This window comes from Haliotis rufescens, unplaced genomic scaffold (assembly GCF_023055435.1).
Source record: "Haliotis rufescens isolate VD_foot unplaced genomic scaffold, xgHalRufe1.0.p SCAF_46, whole genome shotgun sequence".
Lineage (NCBI taxonomy): Eukaryota > Metazoa > Mollusca > Gastropoda > Lepetellida > Haliotidae > Haliotis > Haliotis rufescens.
Genome location: NW_025964179.1, coordinates 1,770,702 through 1,787,126, shown reverse-complemented (window position 1 = coordinate 1,787,126; position 16,425 = coordinate 1,770,702). Strand labels below are relative to the sequence as shown.

The window sequence follows — 16,425 nt, the reverse complement described above, 5'->3', positions numbered from 1 at the left end:
GTACTCTGCATTAGATCAATTAAATAGAAAATAGTCCTAGTTTCTTTGGTTTGGATTTCAGTAGTTTTATCTTGTTTGGATTTCTCATCCCTCAAAGATAGAGGGTCGTTAAAATGAGCATCACTTTATAAATCAGTCTCATCAGTAAACTAAGAAATCTTTAATTTCGCAGTTGAATAAATCTCACCACAATTACTCCACAACCCATTCTAACCTGAATCTCTCACTTTATCTCCAACAATATGCTGACTGTGATTTTACTGAAATACTTTCAGAGCAGCATTAAACCCAACACACTCACTCCCTCCCACATTGAACTGACACGCCGTGATACAACTGAAATACCGGTACTGTTCAAAGCAGCATTAAACCAAACTCACTCACTCCCACCTTAAACTGACATGCCATGATACAACTGAAATACCGGTACTGTTCAAAGCAGCATTAAACCCAACTCACTCACTCCCACCTTAAACTGACACGCCATGATACAACTGAAATACCGGTACTGTTCAAAGCAGCATTAAACCCAACTCACTCACTCCCACCTTAAACTGACACGCCGTGATACAACTGAAATACCGGTACTGTTCAAAGCAGCATTAAACCCAACTCACTCACTCCCACCTTAAACTGACACGCCATGATACAACTGAAATACCGGTACTGTTCAAAGCAGCATTAAACCAAACTCACTCACTCCCACCTTAAACTGATACACGCCGTGATACAACTGAAATACCGGTACTGTTCAAAGCAGCATTAAACCCAACTCACTCACTCCCACCTTAAACTGACACACTGTGATACAACTGAAAAAACTGTTCAAAGTGGCATTACCAACTTTCACTTTTATTTCATACTTGTTATATTATTTGTTTTACTATTCTAATGTCCTTACAGATATATGTTCTCAATTTCATGTCATTAATATGTGTAACAGTTGGAAGGAGCGTGGTAAGATTGAGATATCTATATTGCAAGTGATTCCATGGTGTTTGATTGGCTAACGAAGCAACTGTTTTGCGTTTGTGTTTCCATGAAGCTAAAAACAATTAGGTCAAGCCCACCAATGAGCAACTGTTTCTGAGTAGGGGGCATGGGTAGCCCAGGCGTCTAAGGCGCCGCGATTCGCTGTGCAGAGTTACGTCCCTTGGGCACGCCAGAAACCTGTGATTGTGGGTTCGAATCCCGGTTCGCCCCAATTATGTTACTAGGTTTGTCAGCACCATACCCGTGCTCGTGGGTTTTACCGAAGTGGTAAACGTCTGAGACCTGCATCACTTAGGGCTTTCCTCCTACATTAAGCTGACACGCCATGATATAACTGGAATACTGTTAAAAGCGGCGTTAAACCCAACTCACTCACTCACTTACTGAGTACCGGTATCGCTGTGGTGGCCTGTGGTGGCTTGTGGTGCAATATGTGCTGAACCATGTCGCTGAGTTTTCGAATTGTTGTCTTCAGTTGTTTTTTTTGTTTATGTTTCAGTAAACAGTCTGTGAAGTTATTATTGTGGACATGTTTATTTACATGAATTGACTTCAGTATGTTTTATGTTCATGAAATTATGAAGTTAAAAACCAGTGTGCACACTTTACTTTAGTTCCACTTTATGGGCAGCTACACTGTAGGCTATATAACTATACCTCCATATAAGCAAAAACATATTATAGTCAATTCTTTATGTTACCATGAAATTGGAAAATACTTGATTATGATTGGTCAATCAGAGGTATCAAATCACAATAAACCCCCTCTGATTGAAACAGCCAATTTGACATCAACATCACAGCAGAAGCTAGTATTTTTAGAATAGAATCTTGATTATCAGTCAGATCACCTTGACTGGGTGCGGTCGTTTTGTTTGAAGCAAATGCAAGTGATATGAGAGATGGAATCTGATTGGTCAATAGGGGCAACATAGAAGGGACATAATTCTTAATAGCCACTGGTGGCACTACGATCAAGCCCAGAAATTACAGCCTAGTTCGGCAAGGGTGGAAACTGGACTTTTACTGTTAGTTAACTCCCTTGCCTCAGGAAGATGAGGTATGCAGTCAAGATGATGTTGTGTACATAGTCAGATAAAGTACGTACAATGTTGTGTACATTGTACGTTGTAAATAATCCTGAAATTTTGCATTATTTGACACCATAATGGAAGTTCATGCACAATATTTTTTTCAAAATGAGATTGATAAATAAAAAAGATGACATTGGTTTTATTCTGTGTAGGGATATCTGGGCCGAATTGGTCTCCAGTCCCCATGCTGGATGTATGAGTTGACGATATAGGACAGGTTAAATTGGCCACTGGTTTGCACGACCATGACATGGTTTGTTTACAGGTTGCTTCGATATAGCTGGAACATTGCTGACTGGCGGAAAACAACACTCGTTCTGTATCGTATTTATCATTATTTATCATTATTTATCAATATCATGCGAGTTGTGTTCTCAATAGTGATGCTGAAATAATGTGGATGGAAAATGGATGTCTTCAGATCTGTAGGAGTTTATTTCACTGTTCAGGGGTTTATCTAGACTTCCTTAAAGGCCCTATTTGGCCCCAAGCAAATGTCATGAAAATTCCCAAATTGGAATTGAAAAAAATAAAAATAATGTTACTCAATTATGTGACTTTATAGAGGTAACTTACAACAGGGACAGTAAAGTGGATGAGGCATTAATGCTTCAATTTAAAAATACATCCAAATTTACAAAAATAAACATGTTTTAAAAAAATCCAATTTTGAACAAAATAATAGTGTGTTTTTTATAATTTGCCTGCCATGGACACTGAATTTAGCCTCCTAGATACATCCCTACTGTTTCCAGTACAGATAGTTTAAACATCTGATTGTCCTCACTGTCCACAAGACATGCGTCGAGAGTAGCTGCGCATTCTACTTTGTAGGGGCACCTGTTCATGACCACACCCAACACCATGCCGGGGGGACACACCCCACTGTGTAAATAGTTTGGCATAAAGCGTCATTGTTAGTATTTACCTTTTTGGAAGACATTATCCAACTGTTATTAAAATATTCATCTATATTTTAACATGTATCATGAAATATTTGCTTTCTTTACCTGCCTAGTCATAGTTGTACATGAAATAATGTTGACCCTGTTTAAGAACTGCTTGTTTTTAGACCTGATATGAACAACTATATATTTCTTTATATCTTATATTCTCCTTCTACACCCACCCACGCAGGTATATATTATATACTGCTCAAAACAAGTTAAAGAACAACATTACTATGAAAGAGTCTGGTGTTGTTACTTCTTTTGAGTAGTATACATTGCCTTTATATATTTGTGTTTTATGTTCACTTGTATATTTATTCACAATGTTTTATGAAAATAAAGAATTTATTGCTAGGTCTGTTATTTGTTTCATTTTAAATGAGATGATAGGGACAAGGGTCTTATTTTCACCTTTATCCACCCTATGCAACAGATGCCCTGAATAGTCACACATCATAGGGCAAAGAGCTCAATAATGTTCTTAGCTCACCAGGACAGGTTGGTAGGTTTGTTTCTTTAGGCTGCACTCAGCAATATTCCAGCTATATGACGGCGGTCTGTAAATAATCGAGTCTGGACAGACGATCCAGTGATTGATATCACGAGCATAATTCCACGCAATTGGGATTGATGACTTGCTTCAACCATGTCGCACTCAGCAATATTCCAGCTATATGACGGCGGTCTGTATTGTCTGGTCCAGACTCGATTATTTACAGACTGCCAACATATAGCTGGAATACTGCTGAGTGCAGCGTTAAACAACAAACAATCATTGTTGTTACCCTGCCTAGTGCTTGGCGTTGAGGGGCTAAAACAAGGACTGGTCGACTCGGAGTCGGTATACTGTGTCTGAGTGGGGTATTCATGTTAAACTGCGGCATGGTATCTCAGTGGGCTAGCACTATAAATCGGCATCAGCCCGGACTAGTACAAGCATGACAAGCATGAACACGCGCATCTATATAAGTGCAATAAACTCAAACGCGATGTAAACCCCATTTCACCTTATTGTCTTACCATGAAGAAAACATTGGTTTCTTTGGAACCGATATTCCTTTAAAACACACCAAAAAAAATGTACTTCTAATATTTCAATGATTTCTACTGGCTCTAAAATATGTAACAAACACATCCACATCAACCTCACTATAATTTGGTTTTTTTTCACTTATAAATTAGCACCGCCTCCGTGGTCTAGTGGTAGAGCGTCCGCCCGGAGTGCGGAAGGTCCGAGGTTCGATCCCCAGCCGCGTCATACCAAAAGACGTTAAAAGATGGTACTTGTTGTTACCCTGTCTGGTGCTCAGCATTAAGGGGCTAAAACAAGGACTGGTCAGCTCTACTGTGTCTGAGTGCATTCATGTTAAGCTGCGGCATGGTATCTCAGTCTGAGGGGTAGGGGTAGCCTCATTCACAGACACAGTCAGGACAGGAGATGATAGCTGGATAGCTTCCTCAGTCTGAGGGATAGGGGTAGCCTCATTCACAGACACAGTCAGGACAGGAGATGATAGCTGGATAGCTTCCTCAGTCTGAGGGGTAGGGGTAGCCTCATTCACAGACACAGTCAGGACAGGAGATGATAGCTGTAACACCAGAAATATCATGTCAACATGTTGCACTCTCTGGTTATGAAACAGTTCATTGTATATCTGGACTTATGTTTGTCATCGGTTTTATTAATTTTATTCAAAATTTCATTCAATATTGTTGACATTCATTTTGGCGAAATCGTATGTGAAGTGATCTGAAGATTGCACAACTCACCGTTATTTACAGCAATCATGGTCAGATTACTGCTACTGACACCTTGAAACAAACTTTAGTGCAGTTCATGTACTCTGATGACCAAAACTGATAGAGAGCAGAAGGTCCGGGGTTCGATCCCCGGCCGCGTCATACCAAAAGACGTTAAAAGATGCTACTTGTTGTTACCTTGTCTGGTGCTCAGCATTAAGGGGCTAAAACAAGGACTGGTCTGCTCTGAGTCAGTATACTGTGTCTGAGTGGGGTATTCATGTTAAACTGCGGCATGGTATCTCAGTGAGCTAGCATATAAATCGGCATCAGTCCGGACCAGTACAAGCAGACACACAAACACACACACGTACATGCACGTCGCTATATAAGTGCAATAATCTTGGACGCGGCGTTAAACCCCATTTCACCTCACCTATAAATTAGGTGACAGGATATGAAACTTGGAAAATACACGTGTCAGTGTAGCCTGACGTATGGACTCTGACAGGTCATAACCAACATTCATCTGATCTATAATGACTTAAAAATGTTGAACAACAAATTTTGGTAGCAATTTTGAATTCTTTATCAATACCTCTTGGCTAAACATATGGAAATAAAATATGAGTGGGAGTTGTTTATCGTACAATCAAACACTGCAGGGAGAATAAACCACCACGGGTGCAGTTTTATTGTACGATGAACAACCACCACAAGTCGTTTATTTCCTATATATGCGATATCAACATTACGTACAGCGTCTTTAATAGCATTTTTAGTAAAAAGTACACGCTTTAATAATATCTACTCGTATTAAAATAATTGACTTCCTGAATAGAATCCGACCGCGAAAATGCGGGAAAAGTTGGTATTTCCCGTATATTCTCACAATCCTCGATTGTCGATTACCAGTACTTTTTCTCCAAATACCGATTGTCATATCTCCCCGCTTTTGGTCATTTGCGTTTATCTGCGTTGCACAGCAACATCTATAGGGAACAACTCACGTGATACCCCCTCTCAAAAATATTTGGATCTGCTCAAAGACGCCTTTGCATGAATCTAGCGGTCAAGAGCGAGTCCAATGAGAGTTGTAGGCAGATTGCAACAAATATGTTCTGAACAGTCCCTTAAATTAAATTCATTGATATCTTTAGCACTTTTGATGTTGATGGGAGATAACAGAAAGATGTTCATCTGTTCCCGTGAACCGACTGAAGAACAAAGATGAACATGGATTGGTGAATGCCATATGTTATCTCAGATCCAATGAAGGTGAAGAGAACAAAAGCCATTCTTGTTGGGATACGACGTCATCAAGTTTCGAGGGCATGTTCGAATCTCCTGAAATGACGTCATAATAGAACAATGTTTCATCGTGAAAAAAACCTCACTTCGTTCTTCATTGTACTTTGCGATTTATCGGGCAGTTGTCTAATCAATGTATATTTTTACTATCTTGGGCTTTACAATCAACATATAGGCCAAACCTGTCTGAAATATTGAAGTTGTCCCATTAGATATCTGGTATATACCGCCATGCTTAACATGTGTTTTGAACATTGTGTAGCAGCAATGGTATATCGTCTAGGGTCAATGCGGATAAGCCTACACCAGCAGCTTTCACACCATAGAAAATAATGAGCACACAGTCATTTACCTTGTCTGTGATATTTTACACTTCAAACTTTTTTTGTGTAATTTCTGAAAGGGTATCCCCAAATCCCACTGCTAGTGGTAACTGAAACATCTTTCCTGCTGTCAAACAATGGCTAGCCAGGCCAAGACAAAATTATATAAAGTAAGTGTCACCGTGATTTAGCTGGGATTTAGATCTATGTTGTTCAAGAAACGATACTGTTTGTGAACTATTTAATATCGTTTCAATTAAAATTGACATGATGTCGAAAAGAGATATAATTCAGAGAAGTCAAAGTACTAAATGACAGTAACCCCCCCCCCACAAACACCATCTATCAATTTTCTAATAGACTCGGCGAGTCTAGACAAAGGGGGGTAACTCTATAAATTTGTGTCACTTCTAAGCGACGCGATGGAAGAAAATGGCCGCAGATGTTTTTGTTGACAAAATCGCTACAATAAACCAATAAAGATGGAAGAAGAGCAAAGAAAGAAGAAACTAGAAGCGGGAAAAGAGAAGGTGATTAAGTTATACACAATTTGCAATTGCTTGTATTGTTTCATGAGCGATATATTCGTTAAATGGCGTTCGAGACATGTTGGCACCGGTACGGCCAACGTGTCAAAGTAAGTGATTTGTGCATATGCTTGCGATAAAAGTTTACAAGAACGGCATCGAACAGAGAAAAGTCGCCAGGTTTGATATATTTTAGTATGTTGGTTTTATGTTTGTGAAATACGGACTGTAATGGCGAGAGTTCTGCCTGGAAACGAAAATAACGTGCATTTCCGGTTCGCCTGTTGATTTTGATTGACAGACTGTCATGCTTCATTTCACCGCTAGTCACGTTTGGCTTCGATCATCATGGCATCGTGCAGCCACAGCATCCCGGCTGTTGCGCACAAAACTGAAATATGGACCTGTCAACATTAAATAAGATCTTGAAGATTTTACTTTCCCTTTCTGCAGCAGTTTGGGGGGGGGGGGGGGGGGTGGTGTAGAAATGCCCCCTACAACCTTGAATGATAGCCTTATTTTGGAGGTCTGTAACTTGACACCCTTATCAGAGTTACGGCAGATGTGCTTCCTAATGTTGATACAGGTGTACATGTTGAGTTGCACTGGGGAGATTAGTTACAGATTACCCAAGAGTGCATCACAAAGACCAGTGGCCAGCTTTGCCTGAAACAGATTCGGGAGATTTGTATTTCTTCACTTTCATTTCGGTGCCTTCTTTTCTTTGAAATCTAAAAATAAAAATGAGTTAAATAAAGCTCACTTCATGTCATGCATCCTTCTGTTCCATCGTGTTGAGCATGCTGAAGTCTGTGACTCAGACGCTTTCAGGCTTGGATGATGTGGATTGCACTGTGTGAACTCTTCAAGGCATGGAATAGATAGTGGCGGAGAAGTGTAGAGCAAGAATCAAGATTGTTTTGTGATTATCTTGTGTATTTCATAATTAGCGTAAGTGGATACAAGTCTGAAATGCACTTAAATTTTTTTCTTTATATTTTGTACAAGTAAAATTTGGTACTTGTAAAAGTTACTGAAATACTCTGGGTGGTGTAATTATGGAATCAGCTGGATGATAATGTAGAGAATAAATGAGGGGTGTTGGGAGCTCCGCAAAAATGCCCTTTGTTCTCTTCACCTCCTTTAGATCTGAGACAACATGACATTCATCATGTTCATCTTTGTTCTTCAGTCGGTTCGCGGGAACAGATGAACATCTTTCTGTTATCTCCCGTCAACATCAAAAGTGCTAAAGATATCAATGAATTTAAGGGACTGTTCAGAACATATTTGTTGCAATCGCCTACAACTCTCATTGAACTCTCTCTTTGACCACTAGATTCATGCAAAAGCGTCTTTGAGCAGATCCAATCTGGGAATTGGCACTATACAAATTAATGTATAATATTATCTCCCATCATGATCTCTGTCACTATGTTTATGGTGCCAGGGATTTACCTAAGATTATAATGAAGTGCCCCTGGCAGGCAAATTGGGAAATTGTTATTTTGTTCAAAATTGGGATTTTTAAAAAGTTAATATTTTCTTAAATTCAGAGATATTTTGAGATTGCTTTAAATGAAATAATATATACATTATCACATGACCAGACTGTAAACAAACGCACATATTCTGAAAGAAGAAGAGACAGGCCTAATGCAAGCCTTTTGGTGCATACATATTGTTTTGCATAATTATATGGATATCCTACTGCAACTGCAACAGTGAGGTGCATGACACTATATCTTTGCCAGTGGTCCGGTTTACCAGTAATATTAGGCTTGGACTGGTAATTCATGTGGTTGCCAGTCCATGTGGACAGGCAGAGACCATATAATAGAGGGACGGCCCCGCGAAACCATCAGTGCTATGGCTTGTACTGCGCAGCCTGTCCGGAAGCGAGCAGAAACGCGTTCACTGCAGTCATCGTTGTCGCCTTTTTTTCCCATGCAAAAGATATATTTCACAATACATATTTACACTCATGTTTTTCTTAACATTGTTAACATTACTACTGAGATTTGTTGGTGCCCTAAAGCATGTCGTTGTCACTGTATTTGATGACTGTGATCACGCTTTGTCTTTGTCCGAGAGAACAAAATGCCGCACATGTAAAATCCGCAAAAGTGCAGATTTTGATTTTCAATAATGGCCTCTAATTCACAATGAAAGTCCTTGGTTACCTAGGTGTATAAAAAGGAGATATGTTAAAAATTGGCTTGGTGCCATTAACAAATTTAGGTCGGATGCGAAATTTCAGATTTTGACGCAAGAAATGGGACTAAATCTGAATTTTCCCGAAATAATTACACCCCAACTCTTAATTTTCGCATGTTTTCAGACGAATGTGTTCCTATTATCGGTCCTGAATTAAAAAGTTTTACATTCATCACGATTTCCCCTTGGGCTTGGTACCAAAGTTATTGAGGTATGATCGGTAGTTTTTTTGTGTGATTTTTGGTGCAAGGCCATATTTTACGTCACATATTGTAAGTTAAATTACCATATAGCAGACGACATAACATGCATTTTGTCTGTGATTATCAACCGTTTATATCGTTTGAAACATTCTACAAAGTGGCTCATATTGTATGATATTAGAATTGTTTTTGTGAGACACATATTTTCTTTACCATTGATTTCTCCATTTCTTTGTAAGTTTAACTTTGTTTCAGGTAGGCTTCTATCACATATTGCGCATATACTACGTACTACAATACTACATATTAGTTATCTTCTGTAGATTTTGTCTGTATTAATCATGACTACATTTAATCAATTATTTATTTTATGCCGTGTAAATATTGATTATGAGCTATATGATATGGGTCTAAACCCAATCATAATAATGTAAATATGATGAAGGTACTACTTATACTTTGTGTATTTACACAACAATGAAAACATCATACAAAAGTAAAAATCCGTTACGTGAAATATTTGTATTATAAAATTATCATTTTCTTTGTAAATGACAAGAAATAAGAAGGATTATATCGGCAGTCTTCGGGAGAGAAGTTCAGTCATTCAGTAAAATAAATAGATGGTCTATTGTCCTTTTCTATGAAAAATACATTTACATATGTCAGAGTTTGTGATGTTTTGTTTTGTTTTAATAGTAATAGTTGCATGCCTCGTTCAAGGTTAGAGTTTAAAGTTTGTTTTTCATTGATCAGATATATATAGAAAACTATGATGAAACAATTTTGAAAACTACAAACGTTACTACAGTTTACGATATACTAGTACATATCTGGTACCATGCTAGTTGAAGCTATATTGTTATACCTGAAATACCTAATTATTTGTATGCTGAAATATCAAACTAATCGGGTAATATTAAATAACGATTGTAAAATTACAATCGTCCTCTTTGCTTTGGAATTTAACAGTAGCCTCCCTTTGAAAAAAACTTATCTCGCTCTGGCAAACCCCATTATCACTGCTAGCCCCAAACTGGCATTAACCAATAACGTTTGATTCCTTCTAAGCACATTGTCAGACACATCGAAAATTCATTGAACAACGCTCGTAGTTTAATGTGTATTTTTACTTTCATTGGAACTATTAGCATTACAAAATAGTAGTGAATTTACATGAAATAAAAACATTAAACTGGCGTCATTTTTTTCTGGCTAATAGTAAAGCTTTTACTCCAGTCGGGGATCATGCATTTTTGCAAATAATCTAGCCTGGATTTATTATAAGATATGAAGTTAATCTGGAGATATATTTTGTGAACATCGGGAATATGGTGATATGTTACAAGTGTCTTCCTTGCGTCTGGATGAGTTTTATTTACACTTCCTGAGTTCCTGTGCAATTTACCGGATCATAGTTTTCTGTGGCGTTCGTAGTAGATTTGGTATATTTGTTTATTTATAATAGTTCAAAATTGCAGCGTAAAATGAGATATATTAACTGATTTTTAAAACGAATAGAATACATTATAAAATACTTTTGATATCGGAACGGCTTTTCCTTCACACGCCCTCGAAAACTTACGCTTGTGGACAGACGTCATATTTTCATTTCCTATCTTTTTCTTTGAGTGAAACCTTTTGGGAGGTATTTACCAACGGCTTGGTAGCGGTAACATCACTGTCATTCTATTTAGACCAGGAGTCATCCGAAAGAACCCCTGGTCGAAAAGTGGGAATTCTTCAAGTGGCATATCTAGGTCAAAGACAAAATCGTCCCAGTGAATAAAGTCGTCCATGGCTTTGGCGAATGTAAATTGAAATAAATGTCCCGGAAGACACACATGTTCAGCAAACAATTTGCAGCCAACTGACATGTGCTAATGAGAGATATCATAAAAAAATCTTTGTAATCCACTAAGAGACATCCTTTTATTGGATTGTCGCTGGTCGTAGTCGGAGAAATCTCGGCTAAGGGAATTAACTCTTACCCCGGATATTATGTAATATTATTTACGTGGTTACCAGAATGGTCAGTAGTGAATGTCTGTGCATCTATTGCTCATCTGCAGCGGTACAGGGAGGTTGACAGCGGGGGGTCGGGGTGTATCAGTTACATGCCAGACCGTAGCAATGATGGTTTATGATAAACTGTTGGGGAGGGCCGTCCCTCTATTATATGGTCTCTGGGACCGGCAAATAAAGTACCTTATTAACAAAACATCGGCGATATTCATATTAGTAAATTTTTTGAAAGAAGTCAATTTGTCTGTTACTAAGGGTGAAACGATACACCGATATTCCGATGCATCGCGATACTTGACCCACGATACGATATAAGATAAACGTGGGCCCATTTATCGATACGGAACGCAAATCTCAAGTACAGCGTTTTCTTGCTATTGTGCCTTTCAATAAACCGCTAACTTGGTTACAGCGCGCGGTCACGCATGGCTCCAAAAAACGAACTAATCTTACATTTTTAATAAGCTCAGGTTTTACACTGACAGGTGTTTTTCCCCATCTCCAAAAACATTATTAGCTGATCACCGCAAGCACATAACACCGAAAATACCAGTCAGCACATCCGAACTGAAGTACGCAATTCAATACCATTATTATACTATCTTTTTTTATTAAAACGTGTTCATTGTATATCTGGACTTGTGTTTGTAATATATTTTTATTAATTTTATTCAAAATTTCATTTAATATTGTTTTCATTAAGTTAGGTGAAATCGTGTGTGAAGAGATACAGCAACCACGGTCAGATTACCGCTTTTGATGCACTGAAACAAACTTTAGTTGCTAGACAATGGATACATATATTAACAATGCCCTACTTTGACTCGTTAAAAGTCATATTTGTGGCAATTTGGCTAATATATGTCAACATAACGTTTTCGCAATCTAAATACATGTAGCACGGGAAGTCCCTACGGTGACTTGTGACTGGATTGTTCCATACGTAAAAATATCCTGCAACAGCAATCACCAGTACCAAAATCCTATGCTTGTGGTTCTTATAATTTTAAGAATATATATAGTAAAAGCTGCAACTAAAGTAACATGATATTGGAATATATTATTCCTGATAAAACAATAATTTCAGATACAATTTATTCGGCCATATGCATTGCATCACAATTCTATGAAGTTGTATCACTGGTGAAGTACATTAATTATTTTCTGGTGTTTTGAAGGAAAGTTAGAGAAAGTTCCACTTTGAAGCCTAACCACTTCAATAGTCTTGTTATCATAAAATAATTTTGACTGTTCCAAAATCATGAAAGGTTCAATCTTGACTTGCTTTCAGTCTTGTTTTTTTTATCATTTTATATATCTAGATATACGTATCGTATCGTGACCAGAATATCGAGATGCGTATCGTATCGTGACCTTCCTGTATCGTTGCAGCCCTATCTGTTACCATCAGGGTTTCCCCTTGTCTATTTTTTGTGCAAGGAAATAACATTTTGCTTTACTTCGTGGTTAAATATCTATTTGTAATGACCCGTTTCGAAATATTCAACAAGAAAAGAAGAGAAAATTGTGTCTGAAATTTGTGTGAATGACATGTAGATCTAACTAAGTTACTGCAGCGATGATGTCATTGCATTGAACATGATTTTCAAAGAACTAAGACCAGGTATTTTTCATACATTTTTATATTTGTTGAAAGTTGGGATTGGCACAATTTAGGGGGAACTGGTAATTATTAGAGTTTCAAAAGCCAGAAGAAACACTGGTAATGGTGATATCTTTTGCATATTTTAAACAAACATGCATCTAATCCAGATCTTTGAATGGTAGATTTAGTAGTAGATATCGATCTTCTTCAGGGAGGGAATGAAACTCCAACTCGTCAGATACACGCCCTCACATGTTTCACCATATGTCACATGCTATCTTTAACATGTAGAACTTGCTCCCAATGCAAAACACTCACCTGTGTGTACTTTAAGGAATCCTTGAGTATTGATCAGTCGTGACCTGCAGGAATCAATGTGACTGTTCATGTCCTTTGTGTTAGTCCAGCATGTTGCACACATCAATAAGAAGGAATACATTTCACCACTGCAGTGATTGTGTGCTGGAGAGGTGATGGAGTCTCCGAGCTGTTAGTCTCCTACAGCGAGCAGGATGGCGGATACAGTAGGTTACATTGGTTACAGTGTTACATCGGTTATGGTGTTACATTGTTACTGTATTACATCGGTCACAGTGTTACAGTGTTACGTTGGTTACGGTGTTACATCAGTCACAGTGTTACAGTGTTACATCGGTTATGGTGTTACATTGTTACTGTATTACATCGGTCACAGTGTTACAGTGTTACGTTGGTTACGGTGTTACATCGGCTATGTTGTTACATCGGTTACGCTGTTGTATCAGTTACAGTGTTACATCAGTTACAGTGTTACAGTAGCCGTCGGTGTATGTGTGTTGACCTTATGTTGTGTCAGGGTGACCTGGACCTGTTTCAGAACTGTGAGCAACGTTGTGGAAACGGTAGGAGATTTCTCTGATATGTTTTTGGTATTTGAAATTCAACACGAAAGTCAAGGGGTCTTTGTCATAACCCAACTGGGATTTCTTTGAATAAATATCGTCCTTTTCAGAAGGGCTTGAAACGATGTTGGCCAGACAAGATGTTGTGGAAACTTCTGCATTGTTTAGCTCCTCCATCAATGTCCACTCAGAGTAAAGTTTATGTGTCTTGATGCAATGGCAGCGTTAGAAATTGGCACTAGTCCTGTAGTCCTGCCAAACTGCCCAATAGTTAAGGTATCATAAGGACAGCGGTAGAAACTAACAGTTTCAGTCCACTCGTCCTTATAATGATAGCGTATAGCAAAACCTTTAAAAATGTCAAAATTCTACTAGTCCTTAGGATACCTTTACTATTGGGCAGTTTGGCAAGGACTATAGGACTAGTGCCAATTTCTAACCCATAAGGACTGGTAGAAATTTGCCATTATTAATGGTTTTGCTATATGTTATCATTATAAGGACCAGTGGACTAAAAATGTTACTTTCTACCACTGGATGGCTCATTAAATATTCTGTCTCCAGTAAAAGTCCCAGCCCCAACAGTAAATGTCGTTCTCTTATGACAATCATCAATTATTGGTGGCCTTGATCCAATAACATGATTATAAGATCCAGTCTTGCCTCAAGTAGCTGTAAAATTGCTGATACGGCAGAAAGCAATATTTATTATTCATTATAGGACCCTGTGTTTTCAGAGGCTTGTCACGATTCAGTGATTATTGTTGCGATGCAGCTGTTATTGTCACAATTCAGTGATTATTGTCACAATTCTATGGTTATTCTCTCAATTCTGTGGTTATTGTCATAATTCTATGGTTATTCTCTCAATTCTGTGGTTATTGTCATAATTCAGTTGTTATTGTCACAATTCAGTGGTTATTCTCTCAATTCTGTGGTTATTGTCACAATTCTGTGGTTATTGTCACAATTCTGTGGTTATTGTCATAATTCTGTGGTTATTGTCACAATTCAGTGGTTATTGTCACAATTCTGTGGTTATTGTCATAATTCAGTTGTTATTGTCACAATTCAGTGATTATTGTAATAGTTCTGTGGTTATTGTCATAATTCTGTGATTATTGTCACAATTCAATGATTATTGTCAAAATTCTGTAAATAATCAGTTTATGTTACAGGCCTGCAATGAATTGTGATATATTTGGAGCTAAAGTGTTTGACAGTGATTCACACTGATTGTAAAGTCAGATGCTATTTTCTACACACTGACTAAATATCACTCAGTATGGTAAGTTCCTGCCATTTTGGGGGCGGTTGGGTAGCCTAGTGGTTAAAGCGTTCGCTCGTCACGCCGAAAACCGGGGTTCGATTGCCGACATGGGTACAATGTGTGAAGTCCATTTCTGGTGTCCCCCGCCGTGATATTGCTGGAATATTGCTAAAAGCAGCGTAAAACCATACTCACTCACTCACTCACTCACTCACTCACTCCTGCCATTTTGTAGTCATGGATACAGGGGAGATAACAATGTGAGAGACAATTCCCTTCCCCATTTCTGCCTTTTGCTGTCAATCAATTTTGAAGGGAAACATCGTTTGTGAATGAATGTCCGTGTAGATTTCAGGTTAAACGATACAAATGATATCAAAACTTGATATATATTTTTAGCCCAATATACCATGATATACCAGAACAGAAAAATATATTGCAATATGCATCGTTTGAAAAACGTATTTCAGAATACTAGTATACCCTGCAGTCCTAGTTGGCTGAGAGTCTCTGAAACAACAATGCACAAGACGTTCCCAGTAAAGATGATACGTGGGTAGACACCAGTGAGCAAATCCAACTGGTCTGCAGTTCGTTTCAGACTAGTGGTTTATGTATAGCTAGATTTTGTCTGAAAACAACTAATTTTCACTAATTTTCAGACGGATTAGTTGTTGTGTATACCCTGTCTAGATTTCTTCAGTTTCAGAAAATGAGGAGGTTCTCTGCACTTCTTTCCATTATAAATCAAATGACAATTTAAACCGAAAATTAAATATTTTATTTGAGGGTCTAAATGTGTGTGTAGCAGCTGATACGAGAATGCTTCTCTTTTCTACAGTTGGCTGCGTTCCGAAAGAAGAAAGCTAAGAAGAGACGGAAGCCGACGGACGACGATGCGAGTAGCCAGCGCAGCGGCAACATGGCTGATGCGTCGTCGTGTAGTGATGTGCAGTCCCTCACAGGAGATGTACGTGTTGCCATGGTTACACTCAACCGGTGTGAAGTAGTTGCATGAATGTGTGCACTGGTGTATGCACGATGTTTTGTATGTTGACGTTACTTTGATTTTGGCATTTGTTTTTTATATTTATTTCTTTGTCCTATTTGTCATTTCACCCCAAATTAAGGCGGGGCTGATTTCCATGCTCATCAAGATGAGATCCTAGTGCTCGCTACCAGTACGCCAAGAACTGAGAACATCCCATAACAGGTCATGTCATGACGACCTCTCGTGAACTTATCGTGTCTTTCAGGACTGATCAGGACTAATGAGAAGTCGACC

The 16,425-nt window shown here is 38.3% G+C and overlaps 1 protein-coding gene across 5 annotated transcripts in view; it reads left to right on the top strand.

Annotated features, from left to right (window-relative positions):
- The first annotated feature begins 6,829 nt into the window (after window positions 1-6,829).
- Window positions 6,830-16,425, top strand: part of LOC124141589 (A-kinase anchor protein 9-like) — a 193,607-nt gene continuing 184,011 nt past the window's right edge. For all 5 annotated transcript variants that reach the window (XM_048383254.1, XM_048383253.1, XM_048383255.1 and 2 more), the window contains exons 1-2: window positions 6,830-6,941; window positions 15,982-16,110. In XM_048383254.1, the coding sequence (XP_048239211.1) occupies window positions 6,894-6,941; window positions 15,982-16,110 (177 nt within the window). In that variant the 5' untranslated portion in view covers window positions 6,830-6,893. The remainder of the gene's footprint in view (window positions 6,942-15,981; window positions 16,111-16,425) is intronic.